The sequence below is a fragment of the Camelina sativa genome, chromosome 13 (genome assembly GCF_030686135.1).
Source record: "Camelina sativa cultivar CO46 ecotype springtype chromosome 13, ASM3068613v1".
Classification (NCBI taxonomy): domain Eukaryota; kingdom Viridiplantae; phylum Streptophyta; class Magnoliopsida; order Brassicales; family Brassicaceae; genus Camelina; species Camelina sativa.
The window spans coordinates 25,715,131-25,738,899 of record NC_141892.1 but is presented as its reverse complement, the minus strand read 5'-3'; the positions used below and the strand labels follow the sequence as shown (position 1 = coordinate 25,738,899).

General features: G+C 32.9%; 5 protein-coding genes across 6 annotated transcripts; 2 read left to right on the top strand and 3 right to left on the bottom strand.

The window, feature by feature from the left end:
- Positions 1-2,172: 2,172 nt before the first annotated feature.
- Positions 2,173-3,555, top strand: LOC104737619 (putative expansin-A17). The gene is made up of 2 exons (XM_010457836.3): positions 2,173-2,376; positions 2,653-3,555. The coding sequence occupies exons 1-2, from the start codon at positions 2,253-2,255 to the stop codon at positions 3,282-3,284; spliced, it is 756 nt and encodes a 251-aa protein (XP_010456138.1). The 5' UTR covers positions 2,173-2,252; the 3' UTR covers positions 3,285-3,555.
- Positions 3,556-4,098: 543 nt separating this feature from the next.
- LOC104737618 (uncharacterized) lies at positions 4,099-7,159 on the bottom strand. 2 transcript variants are annotated; one of them, XM_010457835.3, is made up of 4 exons: positions 6,858-7,159; positions 5,261-5,481; positions 4,613-4,780; positions 4,099-4,509 (listed from the first exon to the last, which is right to left on the bottom strand). In XM_010457835.3, the coding sequence occupies exons 1-4, from the start codon at positions 6,895-6,897 to the stop codon at positions 4,303-4,305; spliced, it is 636 nt and encodes a 211-aa protein (XP_010456137.1). In that variant the 5' UTR covers positions 6,898-7,159; the 3' UTR covers positions 4,099-4,302. The 2 variants fall into 2 exon arrangements, with proteins under 2 accessions (XP_010456137.1, XP_010456136.1); XM_010457834.3 differs by lacking the exon at positions 6,858-7,159 and having other exon boundaries at positions 5,261-5,800.
- Positions 7,160-8,645: 1,486 nt separating this feature from the next.
- On the top strand, positions 8,646-11,843 carry LOC104737616 (protein ABC transporter 1, mitochondrial). Its single transcript, XM_010457831.3, has 7 exons — positions 8,646-9,628; positions 9,726-9,951; positions 10,040-10,192; positions 10,311-10,469; positions 10,678-10,837; positions 10,923-11,149; positions 11,244-11,843. The coding sequence occupies exons 1-7, from the start codon at positions 9,093-9,095 to the stop codon at positions 11,643-11,645; spliced, it is 1,863 nt and encodes a 620-aa protein (XP_010456133.1). The 5' UTR covers positions 8,646-9,092; the 3' UTR covers positions 11,646-11,843.
- Positions 11,745-13,337, bottom strand: LOC104737617 (uncharacterized). Its single transcript, XM_010457833.3, has 2 exons — positions 12,504-13,337; positions 11,745-12,176 (listed from the first exon to the last, which is right to left on the bottom strand). The coding sequence occupies exons 1-2, from the start codon at positions 13,162-13,164 to the stop codon at positions 12,079-12,081; spliced, it is 759 nt and encodes a 252-aa protein (XP_010456135.1). The 5' UTR covers positions 13,165-13,337; the 3' UTR covers positions 11,745-12,078.
- Positions 13,338-17,074: 3,737 nt separating this feature from the next.
- LOC104737615 (transcription factor MYB61) lies at positions 17,075-18,783 on the bottom strand. The gene is made up of 3 exons (XM_010457829.3): positions 18,400-18,783; positions 18,166-18,295; positions 17,075-18,066 (listed from the first exon to the last, which is right to left on the bottom strand). Exons 1-3 carry the CDS (start codon positions 18,530-18,532, stop codon positions 17,292-17,294), a joined length of 1,038 nt encoding a protein of 345 aa, XP_010456131.1. The 5' UTR covers positions 18,533-18,783; the 3' UTR covers positions 17,075-17,291.
- Between the last annotated feature and the right edge of the window lie 4,986 nt (positions 18,784-23,769).

Genomic DNA, 23,769 nt, shown 5'->3' with positions numbered 1-23,769 from the left:
GAAAATATACATTGCTTGTTGTATATGGTCAAATAAAATAATGAGTGACATAAAAAGGGTGGACAAATCTTGATGGGTGGAACATGTCCACTGTGGCTGGTGTAACCTCCCCAATGTGTACGTCGTCATCACCTGTAATTGAGAATAATTGTCTTCTGTCACAAATGGACTAAACAACTCACAGAATAATGAATTTATTCAACCGAAGGCAGAACTCCAGGAGTTAAAGGTGGACAATAACCTTAGAAATGGGTTGTGGTCAATCGTATCAGAAAACCTGCAAGGTGGACAACTTGATTTGTTAGAAAACAACAACAACACATAAAAGATAAAGGATATGTAAAAAAGGTAGACAAGATTCTATGTTTTGGGATCTGGTCTATAGGACGAGCTTTGTTAGAAATGGGTATAAAGCAAATCATAACACCAAACAAGTACGTGGTTTTTTTATATGGTCCACCTCCTGAGATGACATGCACGATGGACAAGTAGATATGTTAGACATGGAAAGGAATTAGAAACGGTGGTACAATATAGTCGATTTTATATGAGGAAACGAAAATAAAAGGTAGACGAGAACCTCTTGTGGTGGATCTGGTCCTCCGCCTCCTCTAACGTGCACAATGGCCAACTTGTAAGTTAACAAATACAAAAGCGACAGCCAGAAGTGGTCTACCCTAATATAACAAAAGGAAGCAAATTGGGTGGACAAGAAATTGGATCTACTAACTGGTCTATCAGATCTGTTTCCCTGTTCCGTGGAAAAACTTGTTTTGTTAGAAACGTACAAAAATTTCAAACACAGAACAAGCTTCAATTTGTTAATAGGCAGGTGTCAAACTACAAACAAACAAAGAAAACTGATTTACCTAGGAGAGGTGGTGGCGACGATTTTCGATTGAAGAAGATGATAAGACGATAGAGAAGAAGAATTGAAGATTTTTGAGGAGAGAGATCAAACGAAATAGTTTTGCTGTTTACGAAGCCATTAATTAGTATTTTCATTAATTTTTTAATTAATTTTCTTTAAAATTTTAGAGAGATAGATGAAGGGTACAATCGTTTTCTTGCATAGGCTGTGTGGCAAGCGGGAAAAGAAGATATTGAAAGTGGCATAGAGAATAAAGTTTGACACTGTTCATGGCAGGATGAACAAATTTCTCTAATAATAACTCTAAACAGTAAAACAATTAACTTCGAAAATACCGAAGACTTATTAGTAATAGATAATCTAAGTTATCAGCGTAAGTTGGCAACTTGGAACGTACCACGGAATTTGCGTAAATGGAGGAGCACTTATCAGTTGATGTCGTACGTTGAATTTTCAACTCAAACTCATTGATTCTACATTCATTGCCGATTATTGAGACAACTTGTCACTTGGCTATAATCTAATCTGCATAATAATGAATTAGTATACTATAGTATAACTACTTGATATAATGATAATAGCTAATTCTTCACAAAAACATGATTGAACTATATTAGTCTATAGAACCGTCTAAAACTATATAATACAACTACATGTTGAATTTTATCTAAGAAAACGTTTGTTTGGCATGATGCAGAAAACTTAGCTTTATGTGCTGTGGGACGTCTGTTTCGACACTTGATATTTTCTTCAAGTTATATATATTTAACAGACTAGTTTTATGGAATAAAACAAGAAATCTATTTTGGTTGGTTAAAGTGGTTGGAAAAATAATTCTTTTTTAAAAGATTGGTTTTTTACTTTTGTTGTACTTAGTCTAGTCTAATCCTTTTTTGTTATGTACTAATTACTAAACGCCAATTTACCCTTAATTAAAACCACCCATTCGCTAAAAAAAACATATAAACTCCATAAAAGACATATAAAAACTTGGTTGACAAGAATAACAATTTAAAAATTACGAAAAAGAGAACGAAAATTTTTATAATATATGAAAGAAACTAAAAGCAACTACCTATAGTCACATGCCCTTATAGGATTAACTTAATTATCATATGCCTGAAAACTCCGTATTTTTCGCACTCTTATAATCATTGAATCAATCATCACCAAATCATATTATTATTTTCAACGTTTTCCGCTAATTCCAAGTCATATCAAATTAATTTAATACATATATCTTAATTGAAACAAGCTCTATGATTTCTACTATAAATATAGCTGCTGAGCCCAACCTAAGTCTTATCATCCAATCCAACACTACAATCATCAACCAAAAGAATCAAAAGTTCAACACTTAAGAACTTGAAGAAGAAAAAGAATGAAGAAGATTTGCTCTCTTTTGGTAGCAGTGATCTTCTCCATGACGATCAGCTCAGTTTCTGCTGGTTGGCTAAAGGCTCATGCCACCTTCTATGGCGGCAGTGATGCTTCTGGCACAATGGGTAAGTCTCACAAACTAGACATGAACATTTGTTACTTCATTTGGTTCATGAGAATATCAACAATAAACCATTTTAGTTAAATATATATTACTATACGATTTTTTTCATGAACCTTGATATATATTTTACTTGGAACAAAAATGTCTTTTAAACGAATTTTGATTTACTTGATTCATTTCAGTTTCAAAAAGTTTAGTATTAATTAGTTTAGGTCTAAAAAAGAAAGCTTTCTTCTTTGTCAAGAAACTCATAATTTTGATTTTTTTTCTTATTCAGGTGGAGCTTGTGGTTATGGAAACCTATACACAGACGGTTACAAGACAAACACAGCGGCGTTAAGCACAGCACTGTTCAACGACGGCAAGTCATGCGGTGGATGTTACCAGATCGTCTGCGACTCGACCAAGGTGCCACAATGGTGTCTAAAAGGCAGATCAATCACAATCACTGCCACAAACTTCTGTCCGCCAAACTTTGCACAGGCAAGCGACAATGGAGGATGGTGCAACCCACCGAGACCTCACTTCGACATGGCTCAGCCTGCGTTTCTCACCATCGCCAAGTACAAAGCAGGAATCGTCCCCATTCTTTACAAAAGAGTTGGATGCAGAAGAAGCGGAGGGATGAGATTTACGATGAACGGTAGGAACTATTTCGAGCTTGTTCTCATCTCAAACGTAGCAGGAGCTGGTGAGATCTCTAAAGTTTGGATCAAAGGATCTAAGAGCAACAAATGGGAGACAATGTCAAGAAACTGGGGTGCTAATTTTCAAAGCAACACTTACCTTAATGGTCAATCTCTATCTTTCAAAGTTCAACTCAGCAATGGAAGAATCAAAGCAGCTCTCAACGTTGTTCCTTCGAACTGGCGGTTTGGTCAGAGCTTCAAGAGCAACATCAACTTCTGATATCAATAATACTAACTACGCGTATACCAGGTTTATGGGTTTTTTTTATCCATGTTTTGTAACTTTTGTATTTACTTTTCATTGGGTGTTTTTGGCTTCCTCTGTTGCATCATCATCGTCTGCCATAAGTTGCTCGTTTTACAGCCTTATGATAGTCTTGCTTCCAGAGAGTTTATAATCTGGAGAAGACTCAAGCAGTGATGATTGTATTTGTACATTAAAGGAAGAAGATGTTTTACTCTATTATATATAAAAAGATATTTTTAAACTACTCTTCCGATGTCTCGTGTATACATAATATCGACTCAATAAGAAATTTCAGCCTCCTCTGCAGTGTGGGTTAAACATAGCACTATGAATGATCTCGACCTTATAAAAAAGATGCTCTGTTTTAGACCAGAGTGCTCTGTTTATAAAACAAAGCATCGTTTTTATAAGCAACAAGAAAAAAAAAACAGAGCAACATGTGATTCTCATATGTTACAACTTTCTACTCTGGAAATCACACCGCTAGATATAAGTTGAACACTTCTGTAGTTCTGTAACATCTGATGTTAATATAAATTTACGGCAAACAATTGTGAAGGCAACCCTGTTATTGTAATTGACTTCCGCTTCTCTTGTTCATCCAAAGTGAGAGAAACTTGAGTTAGTTCACTCGTCTTATTGTGGATTTACCCCAAATTTTTCGTTTATCATATACCTACACTTCTTTTTTTTTCTAACAGTTTACTCTCTTTATTGCGATTCACTCTCGGGTACTACAAAATTCACCCTCAATTTTCTTGTCGTCTCTGGTCGGGACAATCACATATCCAAAAAAAAGTTGGTATATTCAAAGCCAAAAAATTCAGAATCTACAATTGAGAACAATGTGTGTTTATAAAGGCACTTACATAACATTTCAAAATTCACAAAAAGAAAGAAAGAAAGAAAGAAACTATATAACTTATTGTAGTATCTATATCTAACCTGCAGAGAAGTGGAGCACTAACTCAGCCTGGCTTAAGAAATAAACTCAAAGATCATGAATAACACCTTCAATAACTTTCTGTGCTGCATCTCGGATACTCATAAGATTAGTTTTGATCTCTTTGCACAATCTTCCTTCAACTAGCCGCACAGGCAACCACATCTTTGGTTTAACATCCACCGTATATGCAAGTGTCGTCGGAAAATCTTTAAACTGTAAATCCAAAGCCTCCTGATGAGTCCCTTTGTCGAGCTAACTCACGGAAAAAAAAACACAGATAAGAATCAAAAACAGCCTCAAAGGAAAGGTAATATTATATGTGTTCTTAATAAAGGTGATTCCATGTTACACTTACTTGTTCGATGGACCATTTGCCTTCAAACAATTGGAAATCGCCTTCCACCATCTTAAAATCGATTTCACGTCTCCTCCCATGTGGCAAAATCTCAAGCTCTTTCTCAAAACAATCTAGAACAGCTTTGGCATTGAATTTAAGACCTAGTGCTAAGTTCTGCTGTCCCATCTGTCAAAAGAACCACAAAACCAAAGAATGAGACTAGTGCTGTCCATCACAACAACGAAACCAAAGAATGTTTTTCATTCAAGAAACTTGACCACATTCAAACACTCAACCAATATGGCAACAACAAAAAAAGATTCACAATTTACTCTCAAAGTTTCCAAATTTGAAAGTAACCAAGAGCCAATATGAAATGCATTCACAATTTAGTCTCAAAGACTAACAATTTAGTCTCAAAGTTTCCAAATTTGAATCCAACCAAGAGCCAATATGAAATGCATTCACAATTTAGTCTCAAAGATCCACAATTTAGTCTGAAAGTTTTCAAATTTGAATCCCATCAAAGCTCAATAGTAATGGGGTTGTCTCGGTTTTAACTTGTTGGCTCCACCACAGTAAGTACCAGCACTTAAACCAAGTGAGCTCAAGCTTAAGTAAGAGCCACTGCACCAAGTTGGAGAAGATCAAAATACAATATTATACCTGGAAAAGACGAACACGGTTCCCTTCTTTCTCAACCAATTCGCTAACAACAAGGCCTGGTATGAAATCAGATAGCTTCTCGTAATCAGTCAATACCTTCCAAACCGAATCAAGACTCGCTTCCATACCAATCTTCGAACGAATCCGCCGCGAGCTCTTCTCGAGCTTCTTCACCTCTATGAGAACTCCATCTTCGCCTACCAATTCCTCTGTCTTCCCATCTGTCAAACAATAATAACCATCTTCATCATCGATTTCAATTCCATTTTCAGTTTCATCCTCGCTCGTATCGAACGGCGAAGAACCGTCGCCAAATCGGCAGGTTAAACATATACGAGAAGAAGAAGAAACTACTAGTGTCGAGGAAGGAGAAAAGGAGGATAGAGAGTGAAATTTTATCGTCGGAGGATGTGAATTGGTTACGGCGGAAGTAGTGGCTAACGCGGCGGCGCGTGGGTGGTGAAAGGAGGAGGAGAAGTCTGATAATAGGATCGGAGAAGATTGCATTGTTTCTTCAAGATCTGGTAAGCTTTGCTATGAAGTCTAATAGGCTTTTTATTTGGGCCTTTTATTTTCTTTAAACCAAACAGAGGCCCATATAAAATACATTAGATTTATTTATATATCAAATTTTCAAAATGTTTAATATCTACAATTTTACATCCAATATATATATATATATATATATATATATATATATATCATTATTTTAAAACTACTTAACATATTTAAACTATTTTAAGTTTTTTTACTTTTAGTTACAGATGAACTGATTTATATAAGCAAAAATTATTTTATTTATAACTTATTTAAAAATAAAGTCTGAAACTATTTTAAACCATGAATATTGAATAGCTATTGTTCATGTGATTTTTGACAAGATAGTCATATTTAATCAAAGTGCTGTGTATTTCTACATTTTCGGTCTACATTTTTTTTTTCTTTCTGATGTAGCTATCAAAAAACATAGTCTTCGTCTTAAGTTTAATAACATCACTATGTTTGGCTAAGTTTTGAATATGATGAATTGAATCATCCCATGTATACTATATCTATACAAAATGCCAAAATTCTTTAACAACTAAAATTTATTATATTAGTCTAAATTGCCATTGACTCCATCTTTGCCACTATTAAAAAAGAGACAAGAAAAGAAAAAAAGTAATTCTAGATCCAAATGAGCTTTTGGGGAAAGGAAACCTATTGGCTGTGTTTTTAGGTCGATGATGGATGATCTTCCAACATTTACGAATTTGAATTTTTTGTGCTATAATGATCTTCAAGAGGAAGTATTCAAAAATATCACTGTAACGAACTTTTAATAAAATAACGACAAATGATTTTCACCTTAGCAAAAAGTCAATACACAAATATCAAATACAGTATCTATGATCGGTAGAATCTAAAAAGCAAAAACGTTCTAGAGATAGAACCTAAAGCAGCAGGTGTGCCAAAATCTTAAGTATGGAGTATTGTGGATCTCAAGATCTTGGATAGATGAGCAAAAGCGTAAACGAACGATGTAAAAGGGATTTAATATATAAAACTATATTACTTAAAACTTCAAAAAGGAATAGATTTGAGGGGAAAATTATACCTGCAAGGGCTTGATGTTCTTGTTGAGCTCTAATGGACATTTTCTTCTTCGTCTTGTTTTCAAAGCTCTCAGATGTTTTTGAAGATCTCAAAGAGTAGAAATCATTCTTAATCAATATACAATTTGGTTAATATGTATAGAGACAAATGATGACCTCCTGTAGTAAGATGCCAACTAATCACTGTGCCATATATATTTAATTAAATTCGAAAACTATATTGCCTACCATCCTGACAAGTCTGAGTGGCGTGACCAATTTTATATTCGAAATTATATAAGAAACAGAAGATTAGTGTAATAATATCACCGAAAGTTAAAAATAAGATCCTCTTTTACGTTAAGAAAAACAAAACGAATGAGTTAGAGAAAAAGATTAATTGTTCAAAAATGATTTTGTTCATGTCTTTACTTACGGTTCTCAATTTTGTTTTGTTTTTTGTTCGTAGTATTATATATTTCTTTCTCGTGTTACTTTCATGAGTGGAGATGCATTGTATTTAGCCTTAGGCATATATTAGTTCCTCCTCTCTTTTCGCAGCCATTGTACTTATATAAGCATATGAATTTAAATAATCAAAAACGCTTACATAGTAAAAACAAAGCTAGAAGGCATATTCAACTATAGTTGGTTTTCTACTGTTAATGTAATAAAGCAGTCATCTGTACAATATGAGACAAACAAAACTATAGTATTATTGGTGTCGGATTTTATACAATGGACCCAACATATTACTTGAAATAAATTTTGACATAAATTTCCAAATAATGACACATTGAGAAGAAGATGGAGTTTTTAAAAATAATAATAATAAGTTTTTAGTATGTATGAGCCTATGTCGTTGAAACATGAAAATTACCTCCAACAAAAAAAAAAAAAAAACCCTAGACAACGTTTCTGATCACCCTCTTTTGCCCACGAGATAATAATCTATTATAGCTAGTCTTCTCTCCTTATTTCCTCTTTACTAACAGAATAACAAGTATATGATTCTATCTCATTTTTTTAATGTTCCATTTTTCTTTCTTTTGACTTGATATTTTATTTTATGGAAGCTTTGTATTAGAATACAGTATTTCATAATGTACAATTTTAGGCAAATCTCTCTTAATACAACTAGCCTCTCACGGCTATATTCTTCTATTAATTATTAACCGACATTGTTGTTTGGTTTTGGCATGACGTGTTTTAAATTTCTTTTGATTACCTGATACTTTAAATTTTGATCCAGTCACACACAAGTTGTGTGACACAACTTAGCAATCTATCTAGGGTATGCTAATTGTTACATTTTCAGGTAGATCGAGAGACATGCATATTGGTGCGAGAATTGGCACCCCAAATATACCGATCTAAACCAATAATTAAACCGTTTATCTAAACTGAAAATTCATCTTGCGGATGAATTTCATCTTTGGGCAAAGGCTGAACAAGATAGGAAGGCTTGGCCCATGACCAAACGACCGAATTCCCAAATCGCCTCCAAGCCGACGTGGAGGGAATAAGAAAGTTTCCTAACTTCAATTTGGTAGATAAGGAAACTTGACTTAAATTGTAATCGAGAGAAGCATATAAAAGGGGGATTCTCCATCCTTGTAAAACTATCCAGCAATTAATACAAAAAACCCTAATTTTTCATTGTTCTTGAGCAAAACCCTAGTTTGTTTTCCAAAAGATTTCAATTTCCTTTTGCTTGTGAGTTTTGATCTGATTACTTAGAGAGATAGTTTTATTGAATTTGTTTCCCCTTTCAAACAAATTCAAATTCATTGTGTGAAACTCAGTTTTTACTATGCATCGCTCGAATCATTTTACATATAGCTAAAAATATGAGAGTGAATAAGCTACTCGTAAGTTTAAATTGAAAAAAATAAATAAAAAAAAAACAACAAAAAAAACAAAAGAAGCTACTCTTAAAACTTCTGTTTGGCCCAATGGGCCTTTATACGATGAAAATGAATAAAAAGAGCTAATTGGGCCGAAAGTAGAACCTTGGAGGAGGAGTTTCTTGGTTGTCGTCTCCCCACGTAAACCTCGGTTCCTCGTCGACGTCTTCCTCCGATCTTCGTGGTCGAACGCATAGACACACACACACATATTTATTAAAATCTTCTCGGGAAAATTCTCCAAAAACGATTCAAAACCAAATTCCCAGAAAATGGAAAAAAACAAACAAGAAGAGGAAAGTCAAATCAACGAATAAATTAGCACTTTTTTGCCGTCGTCATTGATTCGTGATGAGTTCGTGGAGCAAAAGCTTAACCAGGCTCGTCAATGGTGTATCTCTTGTAGCCAAAGAGATCATTAACCAGTCACCGGAGTTACGGAGAGCGAGAAACGGAGATCTCGAGGGCTTAATTACTTCTTCTGGTAAAAAAGCTTTGGTTGCCGCCACCGACTTAGTCGGACTCACCTCCGGGAAGCTTCGCGAGCTTTCGATTCGTCGATCTAATGAAAAGGAACCTTCCGTCGTGTACTTCGACGAAGAAAGTAACAAAGCTGGCGTCGTCGTCGTAACGCCTGAGATTAGATCTGATAGCACCGAACCTATGGTTGTTGATTCGAGAGACCTGAGAAGCGAGTTTATCGATGAAGCTAAGAATTCAAATAGAGAAGAGGAGATTAAGGTTTCAGGCGAGGTTATTGGAGTTAGAGATGCCGAATCAAGTGCGGTTGCGTCAACTCCGTCGGTGGAAGTAGTAGGAGCTCCGGTGAAGAGACGGAGACTTAGAGAACGGAAGGTTCCATCAACACCTATTGCAAGAGCTTATGGGTATTTGGAATCAAATCACAAATCACTTTGTTGCTTAGTTTAGGTTAGATAGAATCAATTGTGTAACAAGTTGAGTTTTTTTTTGTGAACTGTAAAGGTTTTTTAATTTAGGAGCTGCTCTTGCTTGGGGAGCTGTTAAAGAATCTACGTATAGGATGGTTAATGGGACACCAGCTACACAAGATAATAAACCTGCGCTTTCATCTATAATGTCTAAGGAAAATGCTGAAAGATTGGCTCTTGGATTGTGTGAAATGCGTGGAGCTGCTCTTAAAGTTGGCCAAATGTTGAGTATACAGGATGAGAGTCTTGTTCCTGCTCCGGTAAATACCTTAGATTGTGTCGAATTGTTTTGTCTGTTGGGTTGGTTTGATATCCCTTGGTTTGACGTAAAGATAAGTTCTTTTGTAGATTTTGAATGCTCTCGAATATGTGCGTCAAGGTGCAGATGTGATGCCGAGGAGCCAACTTAATCCTGTTTTGGATGCTGAATTAGGTCCTAATTGGCAATCCAAGTTGACTAGTTTTGATTATGAACCGATAGCAGCAGCGAGTATTGGTCAGGTACTAGCCTTGTTTCTGCTGGGACTGTTGTTTGATTGTAGAATGTGTGTGATGCTTCGTTCTTGTGAATGTGTTGAATCCTTTTTATAAATATTTTCCTTATATGATGATGTTTTAGGTGCACCGAGCTGTCACTAAAGATGGATTAGAAGTTGCAATGAAGATCCAGTACCCTGGCGTTGCCAACAGCATTGAAAGTGATATCGAAAATGTCAGACGCTTATTGAATTATACTAATCTAATTCCAAAGGGACTCTTTCTGGACAGAGCTATAAAGGTATTGTTATCTTATCATTAGTTAAGCTTTACATTCAGGTTCCTGATAACATGGTTTTATATGTAACATATAGACAAAACACTGATAATCAGAAAACATAGAAGAAAAGATACTGGATTGATAATCATCCTTAACGATTTAGGCAATGTACATTACAAACGATTAATTTGTCTGTGACTTGAGAGATTCATGACGAAGTTTTTGGCAGGTTGCTAAAGAGGAATTGGCTCAGGAGTGTAACTATGAAATCGAAGCAGTCAGTCAAAAGCGCTTTCGTGATTTGCTTTCAGACACTCCAGGGTTTTATGTTCCGCGTGTGGTAGATGAAACTTCAAGCAAAAAGATTCTAACCACAGAACTTATATCTGGTAAGTACAACTCCGCTTACTCTGCTCCGACGATTCGTTATAATGTTATGATAAACTAATCTTTGCTATGAACGTGTTATCACAGGGATCCCCATTGATAAAGTAGCTTTGTTGGATCAGAAAACACGGGATTATGTTGGAAGGAAGATGCTCGAACTCACATTGAAAGAGCTTTTTGTCTTCCGCTTCATGCAGACAGATCCTAACTGGGGTAACTTCTTATACAATGAAGCCACAAATACAATCAATCTTATAGATTTTGGAGCAGCCCGTGATTACCCCAAGAAATTCGTCGATGACTATCTACGAATGGTAAAATAATCATACCGAGTCCACATTTTCGCACACATGATGAGAATTCTTAAAGATTGAATCTTGACAACATTTTATGGAACCTTTTTTTCAGGTGATGGCGTGTGCAGAAAAAGACAGTGAAGGAGTGATTGAAATGTCGAGGAGACTAGGGTTCTTAAACGGAGATGAATCAGACGTAATGCTAGACGCTCATGTCCAAGCCGGATTCATAGTGGGTCTACCTTTTGCAGAACCTGGTGGCTACGCTTTCCGAACCAACAACATTGCTTCTAGCATCTCCAATTTAGGAGCAACTATGTTGAAACATAGACTTACACCACCACCAGATGAAGCCTATAGCCTTCACCGTAAACTATCCGGCGCTTTCTTGGCTTGTATCAAGCTTGGAGCTACCGTCCCTTGCCGTGATCTCTTGCTCCAAGTTTACAGCAAGTATCAGTTCGATGATGAGCCACAAGATCCAGTGGTCGCTACTAGATCCGTTTCTTCGTAGCTCTCTCATACACACAGACACTACTACATTAATGATTTTTTTCTCTTTCCCTTGTCGGGAAATAAAAACGATTATTTCTTTGGTACACACACCTTCGAGTTTAACTTAAGAGTAATTTTGTTTTTCTTTCAATAATGTAAAATGTTGAATATTACAATGCTGGAGAAGTCAATCATCAAACTCTATACTTTTGGCTTATGTTTATGTAGTCCACATCAATTGCCAAATATCACCGTGACACCGTCAACACACACACACACACACAAAAAACAGAAGAAAATCCGTAAAAATTTATCAAATAAAAAACCCAAAAAGAATATTTCAAAATGCAACTCGAAAATGTTTGGGAGTTTGATTTTTTTTTTTTTGTTATTTCTTATGTTTTTGAAGTAAAAAAAAAAAAAAAAAAAAAAAATTGGTATGAGAGGGGGAATCATAAAGAATTAGGAGGTTGATGATGAGTAGTGGACACAAACGCTACAGCATGAGCCCACGCCTTAAGCCTCGCTTTCACGTCTTTAGGATCATCCCCTGAACCCAAAAACAAAATATTCAAATTAAACCCATCATAATTCTGTAAATTCAATTCTTTTACCACAAACTACATTAGCCAAAAAAAAAATATATAAACCTTATTAAGTACATTGCATTGGGAAAAATCAAGTTTTCTGCATGAGTTTTGAAACATTTCAGTGAATTTCACCCCATTTTGCAAATTCAAAGGGTTCTCTTCTCAAGTTTAGATATTTTAGTGCACATAAATCCACCAAAAGAAAAGACAAATTTAAAAGTTTTTAGGATTTTTAACAAAGAGCCAAGAAAAAAAAAGCTTTGTTTTTTGTATTTGTTGGGACTAACCAGGACTCGAAATGCGGTGGTTAGAAGAGATAGGAGAGTTGCCGCCACTACTAGTATCCATCGTTGACCCGGAATACGAAACCCGACCCGGTTCAAGCTCAAATCCTAAATCTTTACAAGCTTTCACTTCTCCTAAATCCATACACAATGGCCTTCCTCCTCCTATCGGCCTCGTCACAACCACCACTCCTCCTCCGTAACCACCGTGACCACTATGCTCATCTCCGACGTAACTCCTCCGCATGCTATCAACCCACGGTGGATACTCCGGTCTCAACCTCCTCCTCCTCCTCCTCCTCCTCTGATTCTTGCTCTCCTTTTGAACTTCGTTCTCGCTAGCGTAAGCTTTATCTCCGTAGACCGGTGAACTCACCCCCAAATATCCTCCTCGCCGTCTTCTTCGTCTCGGAGGTGTCGCCGGAAGTGATTGACAACCCGTTGAACCTTTATCAGAATCTGAAAAGTTAAGCTCCTCCTCCAAAGACTTATTATCTCCTCCCCCGCCGCCGCCGCCACGTTTATAGTCGGAATCAGAAGGTTCGTCGTCGGCTTCGTCGCCGTCGTAGTTGGAACATACGGAGAGTCTTGATAACGAAGAATAGTGCTGTTCTTCTTCTTCTCTCAAGAAAGACGCCATTTTCATATCTTCATCAAACGCCATAACTTGTAATAATAATCTCGATAAATGTAATATCGTGTCTATATATTTATATGTTTTTCTATAATTTCTTTAGAGTTATCCGATTGACTGTTTTTTTTTTAGCTTTGGATGTTTTTTTGTTATAATGTTTGGATTAAATAAGGGGTAAATAAGATAACGAGACATGGAGACCTTTTATATATATATCCTCTCGTCATTATTTGAATTCCCAAATTTGCCCTCCATAATTTAGTGAGCTTTGTATTTTTGGAAATGTCAGTAAATTGAAAGGATGCATATATAATAAAGATTTGACAATTTGACTCCAAAATAAAATATGAAAAAGATAAAATTTGACAAAAGAAAATTAGAACACAGATATTTAATTTGGTAAACGGTAAAAATGGAAAATAAGACTAATAAATTGTTTTTGGTGAATTTTGGTGAATTTTTAACTAAAGAAATAGCAATAGAAAAAAAGTTAATAGTTTGTGTCTTTGTGATATACGATTTTCAACTACATGTCCGACATTATAATCCATTGTAATATATTTCGACTATGCAAAATATTATAACGTTCCTGCTCATGACTACAAGTGAAGGCCAATCTTGTAATTTAAGCATCTAGGAATATCCATTTGGTGGTAACCTTGGGATTATCAATAAAACTCATTGATAATTGAAACTAAATTAGGAGTATTAGACCGTAATTAAAAAAAACATTAGAAGAAATAGTCTATGCTAATCTAAGTGAGATTGACCAGCTACTACGCAAGCCAAACGTTTCCCAACACGTAATATATATGTGCAAGAGATAGAACCAAGACCAGTCCGCACGACGAGGCTGTCCAAGACACCTTATCATATCTCAAAATCCCAAAAAAGAAATTATCTTCTTCTTCATTTACAAACATCATTTCTTGAATCATTATATGAGATTTAGTTATATATTGCATTTTCCTTTTAGATTTCCGGTTTTTATTCGTGGTATGTATATAGTTATTAATTGTCATTAAGGTATATAGTTCGGAGTATAAGGGAGTTTGGTTTGTACATCGCAGAATTTATTTCTATAACAAAATTAAAGGCAAATATAGTTGTTATTTTTCGTTGAGAAATGTCATATATATCACGTTACGTTATTTTTTTTTATTTTTAAAGAATGTAATGATGCCATGGCAACACATGTCATGAAATGTGACAACTTCAAATACTTTTCATATTAGTTATTATCAATTTTGATAAAGTAAGGAGCTAAGTTTTCTCTTTTCATGAAAGAATTGGTTTCTCGTGACCTATTCAAAAAAAGGAAAAGAAAAAAAAAACACTAATTAAGTGAAGGTCCATGTATATTAGCTTTGCTGAAAATACCTTAAGAGGACACTTTTGTGTAAGGACTATCGATTATTTATTCAATCTAAAGTCTGGCTTTTTGCTGTTTGTGAGGGCAAATGGACGGCTTAGATTAGGTCTTCCACACGTGTCATTAACTGTGTAATGATTGATTATAGTAATAGAGATCACACGTGCTGAATGCTGTCCAGACAAGAAATTTTTTGAAGTATTTTATTTTAATAACAAAAATACGTTAATGACAGATGAAAAAAGTTGTTTAATCACGCAATTTGATAACATTTTTGTTACTTAATAGTTAATACATTTGATTTCCTTTTTAGTTCTGTAATGCTTGTAATTTAATTTATATTGTGTGATAGTGATCATGCCAAATATACGAGTTTAAAGCAACTAAAGTCTCAACAAAGCGTTACCTTCTTCTACGGACTTAATTCATAGAATGGAAGCATAATATATCGTGAGAAACAAAATTAAATACTTTGCAATATGCAATGAATGTTATCATTTGTATATTTAATAAATGAAAGTAATAGTTAAGTTGGTAAGACCGACCCAAATAAGGTTTATATTGAAGGCAAACCTATCAATGCATCCCACGAGAGCATTGAGATTTAGTTTTTAGAAGACAAAGACATATTGACGGCCATTGATAATATTATTAAGAAATCCACACTTGAAAAGGATATAAATAAATAAATATACATTCGATATCGTCAGTTTCTAAAATAGTATAAAAGAAGAAAAAAAAAAGAATATAGGAGAACTTAAGTTTTCTTGTCAACTCACGAAGAACAAAATAAGACTAATCTTGCATAGTTCGTATTGCAAGTAACTTGTATATATTAACTTCTTTAACAAAAAATGGAAAACTATACATCAACTAAAAATCTTGGACGGCTTTGAAACTGTTCTGAATAATTAGCATACTAAACTTCTTTCATCTTGCATAATCTGACTTTATAGTGAACAAGTTATATTTGTGTTTTGTTTCAATAAGTCTCTGGATTAAAGAAGGAAAAAAAACGCAACACTTATCGGGCTTAGAGTCTCCGGATTAAAGCCCCATGCAAGCTATAGTGGGCTTCCACTGAATAACCTAAAATAAATTAATATGTAGGGTTGGTTAATTTTAAATCTTAATATAGACATAATGACATATGTATATACTATATACACGTTGTTACAAAATGTAGCTTTAGTTTAATGTTCATCCAAAGAGAACTATAAATAGTAAAGAACTTGACCATATCCAAGAGAAACACTAGTTGAAGTAAGTAGAAACTAAAAGCTAACGGATTAAAAGACAAATAATAATGTCTATTATTTTTTAAAAAACTGAAAAAAAACAAAAGACAACCAAAGTAAAAACTAAAAACTGTTCCTTAAGTTCATTGAAAGTGAAACTAAAATTAAAGTGAGAAAACAAAAGATAAAGTAGTAAAGTTGTCCCTATATAAAGATACACTAGCCTTTTTTTAGAAGCTTCACCTAAAATATGTTACAATAGTCAATCGAATAAATGCTTTGTCTATCAATATATAAAAAAGGTGTTAAAAAGAACATAATACCATAATTATTCAATCTCAATTGCCAATATTAGTCTTAGAGATTCCTCAATACTTACAAGAGAAAATTATTATTTTTTTCCGTCAAATTATGGTCGAGTTTCTTTTGTTTATTCCATTAGTTTCATTAGATTTTTTTAAAAAATTTCTATTACCATTGAAAATGTTAAAATGCATAACATACACTAATTTATATTCCCTCCATTTCAAAATATAAGATGTTTTAACTAAAGCATGCAGACTAAGAAGTTTTTACTTTTAACAAGTTCAACCAATCAGAAACAATACTTTATAATATAAAATACTAAACTGATCTAAATTTTGCATAAAACTTGAAAACATCCTATATTATGAAACAAAAAACTTTTCTAAAATATCTTATATTTTGAAACGGAGGTAGTACTAGTGTACTTTGAAATTTTGCATAGCTAGGAATAGAAAGTTTTAATTTATCCTCACTTTTGTTATTTCTTTTCACTATATCGCCATGTCTGGTTTATCCATATCGGCAAGAACCCCGTATATATATAACCATATTGGTTCACAATTGCTTTATCCACGTTTCAAAGACGCAAATGTAAAGAGTATGATGATGAGCTATTTTGCTATGTGATTACTCAGTGACTAAATTGAATAGAGAACTTATCGAAAAGTTTGTAAAAGAGTGGATCTCTTGCGGAAATGATTGTAGTGCGGGCCAAAGTTGATTCCTTGTAACATATATATGTAGAGAGACTTATAGTGTTGACGTTTTGGATTTTTGAAAAATTCTTTAATTTTGACATGGTAAAAGATAAAAAGTTTATGTGAAAACAACAAACCAACATATATGAAAACAGGAGAAGTATAAAAGAGTAAAATATATCTATATGTGATAGAATTAAACCAAAAGGAGCACCATATCATTTTTTAAGTAACATTATGTTATTATTGTCTTTAATAAACTGATGTAAAGGGTATATAAATTTGAACAAAAATGTAAGAAATAAATGTCATTAATCCATTAACGATAGAGAAACAAAATCCCAGAGTCCATAAATCTGTGTTTCACAAAGTACATCAAATATTTTTTTTAAAATGTTAAAAAAAAACAATACTGTTAAATTAAATGATATATAACACAAACTGTACATACACACAACCCACTTCCAAAAAAAAATAACAAAAAAAAAAGAAGGAGAAGAAAAAGAAGATTCACACACCTTATAAAATATACAAAGACGATTTTTATATATGACCATATGCATGTTGCTGAGTCTGAAGCTGGTTACATGGCCACATACCAACATTTGTAGCCTCTGTACCGAAAAAATTGGTCTCCGATTTGATGTCACTATATAACGATGAATTTGAATGATTTGATATTGCGAATGGATTTTGGTTTTCCTCCATTGTTAATCCCCAATTCAGATTGTTCCCAGTTCCAAAAAATGTTGAATTGTTGTTGTTGTTGTAGTTACTCTCTTGAATTTGCTGCTGCTCTGTCATCACTGGCCCGGTTGAGAATGAGTTCTCCAATTCGATTAAACCGAGATTGGAGGATCTGTAACCGGTTAAATCGGATGAGAACATTGAACCGGGTAGCACCACTGCACTAGGGACGTTTTCATCGACATGGTGATGGTGATGGTTTCTTCCGATTTGGGGAATCCAGATACCGAGGTCTGAACCGGTTGCGATTCTTGAACCGTTTTCTAGACTTAACCGTTGAAAACCGAAATTTCCGGTGTATAGATGATCACTATTGTTGTTTTGGTTAGTACTGCAAGTGGTGGTACTAGAGGAGCCTTCAGTCTCAACGAGGTGGTTGTGGTTGTAGGTCTGCTGACTCTTTTCAACCGGTTTTGGTTTGTCATCTGAACCGGATTCGATTTCGGTTAAGAGCTTGTGTGTAATCGGGTCAATTCCTCTCAGCCTCAATTTCTTCTTCAAGCAAGAATTCCACAGGTTCTTGATTTCATTGTCGGTTCTACCAGGAAGCTGGGCAGCTATCTGAGACCACCTGAACCGAACCAAATCAAACCAATATTAGTTACATACATATATAAATATGATGAGAAGAAGGGTATGAAATTTTTGTTTTTTTGGTTTTTTTTGTTACCTATTGCCAAGAACGGCATGAAGTTCAATAATAAGATTTTCTTCATCTTGAGAAAATGCTCCTCGCTTCAAATCTGGTCTTAAATAATTTATCCATCTTAATCTACAGCTTTTTCCACATCTCTGCAAACCTAATCATTTAAAAAACAAATTAAGTCAGGAATCGAATTAACCAGACATAATTAAAACAAAAAAAAACAATTTTCATAAGTCCAAGAATCATATATATATGTACCGGCTTGTTTAGGGACAGAGCTCCAGCAGCCATGGCCGTACTTAGTGATGTAACGAAGAAGCTTCTCATCTTCTTCAGGAGACCAAAGTCCTTTCCTCAGCTTCTGTTTGTAACAACAAGAATGTCTCCCCATCTATATTTATGATAGATATGTAAAAAAGATCGATCAATTTGTATGTTTTCTTGAGAAAATTAACAAAAAAGGCTTTTGAAGTCAGCTTTCAGAGAAATCTTTAGTTCATAATATGAGGTGAGAGAGAGAGATGGAGAGAGTTTGAAGTGAGAAGATGAGAAAAGGAGAGGAGGATTTGGGGAATATAAGGTTTTTGTTTTTGGTACGTTGAAGTTTACACGAGTCAAATTTTTTTATTTTGGTTCTTGATTGGTAGTATTGTACTATAGCTAATTAATATATATTTCTTATTTTTATAGATTATAAATTTATATATAGTATAACTTGAAAAAACTAAAAAATAATGATAGTTGATTGTAAAATGCGGATTTTATATAAACTTTAATTGCTGATATTGCGTAATTTATCTATACGACTTTGTATGTTTAAATTTTCTATAAATGAATGTTAATCCCACATATATTTGATATAGCAAGGATGGACATAAAAGTCACACTTTTCAGTAACTTATGGAAAACGAATAAAAGTAGAGATAATACTTTAAAAAAACTATGAAAAGGATGTGACTGTGTGAAAATTATTTTATTTTTCTTTTGGTGTAGAAGTAAATTATTAGCTTAGTTTCTTCTTAAGGGTTTGATTTTTGAACCACACGCTATCTTTTTGTTTGGGAAAAAATGTATATATATGTGGATTTATTTATTATTTGGAATATATTACGATAAAATTGGGGTTGAACTTTATTTAGAAACGTTGTCCACACATAGCTTGTATATTTCGCATTTATGGTTTTGTAATAAATGTGCGTCGCGTCTAATTCTTCTACATAATTATATATTTTCCAGCCATTAAGTTCTTCGACATAAACATGAGTCTTATCACATTTTCCACGTATAACATTTTACAGTTTTAAACCCTTTTTCAAGATTTATATGAACAAAATATAAAGTCTCATGAATAGTTTTTAATATTGTCACTAGCTAGTTTCATTGTCCAGTAAAAAAGAAATATTAGTATTCTCGTTGAAAAAAATAAAAAGAGTTTCTATATTGTAAGAAAAAAATACATTACCTCATATGTTAAATTTTTAATCATGACTGACAACTTATTTGAATATTTGATATTAAAAATATATAGATATAATAAGTGTATATGCAGTATATCCGATATGTAAACAGCAAGTTATATTTTATTTTAAATTCAGAAGGGGAAATAGTTAATAATTCGTTCAAATGATTAAAGTTAACAAAACAAAACACTTCAATTTTATATTTCATTCAACTGAATATTTAATCAGTTCTGAAGAGTGTTTAACTAAGTTTGACCCAATATAATATTATTGTGCCAGGCATAAAACACACAATGATTCTGCGCCATTATTGGTTATGATATATTTTAATCTACTTATGTGCATTAAGATATAAATATTAGTACCTTTGGTTTGCCCCCTTTAACTTTTATATTACCTGACTTACAATAATTAACTACACCTAGAACATCTATAATGAGTAAATATATCATTGCTTTATCATACTCAAAACGAATAAATGTCGTTTTAAAATTATTAACCAGAGTCTAATATTTATCTTATTCAAATACTATTACAGTTTTAATCAGTTAGAAGGAATATTAATGACATGCAGAAACCAAATTCATCCAAAAAGCAAATTAGATATAAAAAAAAAGTATTCAAAAACAAATTAATATGTTAAACTATTACATATATACGGATATACTACTGAAACTTTTAAAATATTACCATAGATCAAAGTCGCAATCTCAAGGTTCAAAATATAAGAAGACAATACATTATCAGTAACTAAATTAATGTGAAGAATTGATGTCAACTTATTTGTTCAGTTTAAAAAATCTTATTACAATACTTTGTCCATTATCATATAAAAAGTAAAATTACAAAGAAAGATTCGATGTCTTAACCATGACCGTCACATAAAAAATGAGGAATCTTCACGGAATTTAAGCAAAAGTCTCGGAGGCGGCTTCGACAAATATGACATCAATTATTGACGTACAATTATAATTTTAACTAGAATAATATCTTAAAGTATCATATAATAAAATAACTTTATCATTTTATTGGTTGTGAAATTTTGAGCTTTTGGTTTATAGCCTTCGCAATATTTAAAAAAAAATTGAATCTGAACACAAAGAAATCGATTTCTTGTACTATGGCAAGGTCACCACTCTCATTTGATAAATTAGAACTTCTATTCACAATTTTTAATGAATTTTTAAGAATATTATGATGTTTGGTTACAGCTTATTTAACAATACGACTTTTAAATATTTTGTGGTATTTGAAAGAAAAAAAAATGTTAACAGTTGTTTATGTTTTTTGCAGTATTATTATTATAATATATATATATATATATCTTTTACTTGGATGTGAATAAAATTACAACTCTTTTAGGAATCTATTATTACATGCAGGGCCATGTCTATGGGTAAGAAAAAAGACATTTGCCTCAGACCCTAAAATATATAGTTTTTGTGTGTGTTTTTGGAACTTCAATTCTGGAAAATATGGTGTATCATTATGGTTTGAAAAGTCATTTTATTTCCTAGACAACCCATGTATGACTCATTTGAATATATTTATTTATAAAAATATAAAAAAAGAAAAACAAAACCTTAAATTGTGAAAGACCGAATAAGGTCGTGAAACAGAAGGAAAAAAGATTAAGAGAAGTTGGTGAAATAGTTTATTGAAAAAGAAGAACAATTATGTTTAAGATTTTTTTAGATATATTTTTTTTTAAAAAAATTATAATTTTAAATTTTTGATATTTATTTTATTATACTTTTGAATTTTAATATTTATTTATTTTTTATAAAATATATTAAAAAAACTTCTAATGTTAAATTCGCCTAAAGCCGCGATAGACCTGTGCACGGCACTGATTACATGAGCCGGTTTCGAGGCCACAGTGAGCCAACGTTTGATAAGTCAATCGATGTTGAGCAAGAAATAGTTACATCGAACGGCTAAGCTGATAGATCTAACGGTAGGAGTCAGCCATGCTCTACAGTAATCTCCATAGACGCGAAGCATGGAACAAGAAAATGGTGGAGCCTAATGGAAAACTGGAGAAGGACAGAGGCAATGGCATGTGCAACACTGTGACTGTGGTGGATAACGTATCTCGACTCATCCTCGTAGGACCCTTTTATGTCTCAACCCCAGCTTATAACTACACGTGTACCACAAACCATATTCACTTTTACTAATCGGAAATTAAAATTTATTATGACTCACGAATACAGGATACAAGGGAAATATTGTTAGGAACATCCTTTCTCAATATCGTTTTCAAAAATGGTTTTTTTTCTTAAGTTTAAAAGTATATTAAAAACCTAAAATATGCTTAAATATGAATGTAATCTTATAAAAACGTATAAAATTATATATATGTATATGTGTGTAAACTCTTATAATTACCATATAAATTTAATAAATATTTGAATCGAATATCTAAATAGTACTTATCCTTTAGAAGTACCTTATAAATTTATGAACCGTATTTACATTTCAAGATATAATAAAAACATTTTTTAAAAATATACAATATTTTGAAAATAAACACCGCAAAAAAAAAGTATTTTGTAAATGTCCAAGTTACAATTAGTTTAAAGATAACGTCCATAATACTAAACCATACAAATTCACAATGGAAAGTTAGAGTAAAAACGTGTTAGAGTTTTTTTTCTTCCAAAATAAATAATTTGCAGATGCACTTAAATGGTAACAAATAGTAAAAGAAAAATTTTATATTATTTTTTTCTACGGCTTATGCATCATATTTCAGATAAATTGAATTTTAGATCGATCGATGTAGTCTTATTAACTTAATTCATACTTCTGTTTTTTTTTTGACAACATTTTATTAATATTTCACTAATTTTTTCTTTTTCACGGAAGGATCTCAAACAAATTTTGGGAAAGCCAGTATCGATCCATAGACTACTTCTCCTGGGAGCAAGTTTTATGAGTCAGCTTCTCAAACTTTTTTGAAAGGTAAAGCACCATTATGAAGTGATGTTTAGCATCATAGAATGCAAATAGCGGTCTTTCGACTATAACGACACCAACTCAAAAATCAGTGGTCGCAAAACACACTAATTTGTTTGGTTAGACATGACTAACCTGCACAAAACACACTAATTTGTTTTACTTCTAAAATAAGTTGTAATCAGGTCATCAGCGGGAGATTTGTCCCAAAGATACTAATTTATTTTACGTTCTTTTAAAAGGGTTAATCTTCAAGTATTATTCTCTTTTTTTGCGTGGCATCCTTATAAGTTGCAAGCATTAGTTAATGGGGACAAATAATATAGTGATTCCCACTATATTTGTATGTTACTTAAAACCCTTAGCAATTGTCTAGTACGAAAATGGAGATGAGATTATGGACAAATTAAAGAATGAGTTAACAAATCAAATGAATATATATCAGGAATAAAATCCTTTTGGGATCATCATTTACTCTTTAGCTTATCATAATGCAAGCACATGATATGTTTTCTCTCCAGTCAACTATTGTCTCTTTACAATATAATAACAATACACTTTTCTTTTAATTGTTTTCCTTTCGCCTTTGCGAATGTATTTATAAGTTGAATATTGATACTTAAACAGTTAAACATGAACACAAAATGGTTAGTTTTTCCCCTTTTATATGTTAAAAATATTTGCGTTTTTAATAACTCCTTTTTCTTTGGGAATGAATTGAGTCTCACTTAGCTCGTTACTTTTAAGTGAATTTACGTGAGCATGGTCTAGGAACTGCGAAGACGATTATATTCTAAAGTGGGAACCAAACTAATGGATCTGTACGCGCATGTACTATTTTAGATGGAAATTTGAAAGATTTATTCGAAGACCAGTTTTTCAAATTATATATATCAATGATCAAACCTCTTATTTCTTCTGTTTCATCAAAAATATTAATATTTTGACACTTTTCACACAAATTAAGAAAATACTTATATAAAAATATTAATTATACCTTTTGAATTTAAATTGACTTTTGACATTCATGGATCTGAAGTTAAAGTTGGAAAATTATGCTAAATTTTACATTGAAAATTTAAAATGACATTTATTTTGAAACAGAAAAATAGTGCTACAGTGACACTCTTTCTGAAACAGATGAAATAGTAAATGAACAATTTATTTATTTTTATTTTATTTTCCTTTTGGTCATTATAATTCTAAT

Bases quoted from the DNA above. Each gene is read 5' to 3' on its own strand.
- LOC104737618 (XM_010457834.3), bottom strand. From the start codon at position 5,767: ATGCAATCTTCTCCGATCCTATTATCAGACTTCTCCTCCTCCTTTCAC. The intron at 4,781-5,260 runs GTATAATATTGT...TTCTTTTGACAG, and splicing joins ACCGTGTTCGTCTTTTCCAG to ATGGGACAGCAGAACTTAGC. The intron at 4,510-4,612 runs GTAAGTGTAACA...TCCGTGAGTTAG, and splicing joins GCAAATGGTCCATCGAACAA to CTCGACAAAGGGACTCATCA.
- LOC104737619 (XM_010457836.3), top strand. From the start codon at position 2,253: ATGAAGAAGATTTGCTCTCTTTTGGTAGCAGTGATCTTCTCCATGACG. The intron at 2,377-2,652 runs GTAAGTCTCACA...TTTCTTATTCAG, and splicing joins TGATGCTTCTGGCACAATGG to GTGGAGCTTGTGGTTATGGA.
- LOC104737617 (XM_010457833.3), bottom strand. From the start codon at position 13,164: ATGGCGTTTGATGAAGATATGAAAATGGCGTCTTTCTTGAGAGAAGAA. The intron at 12,177-12,503 runs GTTAGTCCCAAC...TTTTGGGTTCAG, and splicing joins CCACCGCATTTCGAGTCCTG to GGGATGATCCTAAAGACGTG.
- LOC104737616 (XM_010457831.3), top strand. From the start codon at position 9,093: ATGAGTTCGTGGAGCAAAAGCTTAACCAGGCTCGTCAATGGTGTATCT. The intron at 9,629-9,725 runs GTATTTGGAATC...TGAACTGTAAAG, and splicing joins CCTATTGCAAGAGCTTATGG to GTTTTTTAATTTAGGAGCTG. The intron at 11,150-11,243 runs GTAAAATAATCA...CCTTTTTTTCAG, and splicing joins TCGATGACTATCTACGAATG to GTGATGGCGTGTGCAGAAAA.
- LOC104737615 (XM_010457829.3), bottom strand. From the start codon at position 18,532: ATGGGGAGACATTCTTGTTGTTACAAACAGAAGCTGAGGAAAGGACTT. The intron at 18,296-18,399 runs GTACATATATAT...TTAAATGATTAG, and splicing joins CTCTGTCCCTAAACAAGCCG to GTTTGCAGAGATGTGGAAAA. The intron at 18,067-18,165 runs GTAACAAAAAAA...GGTTCGGTTCAG, and splicing joins CATGCCGTTCTTGGCAATAG to GTGGTCTCAGATAGCTGCCC.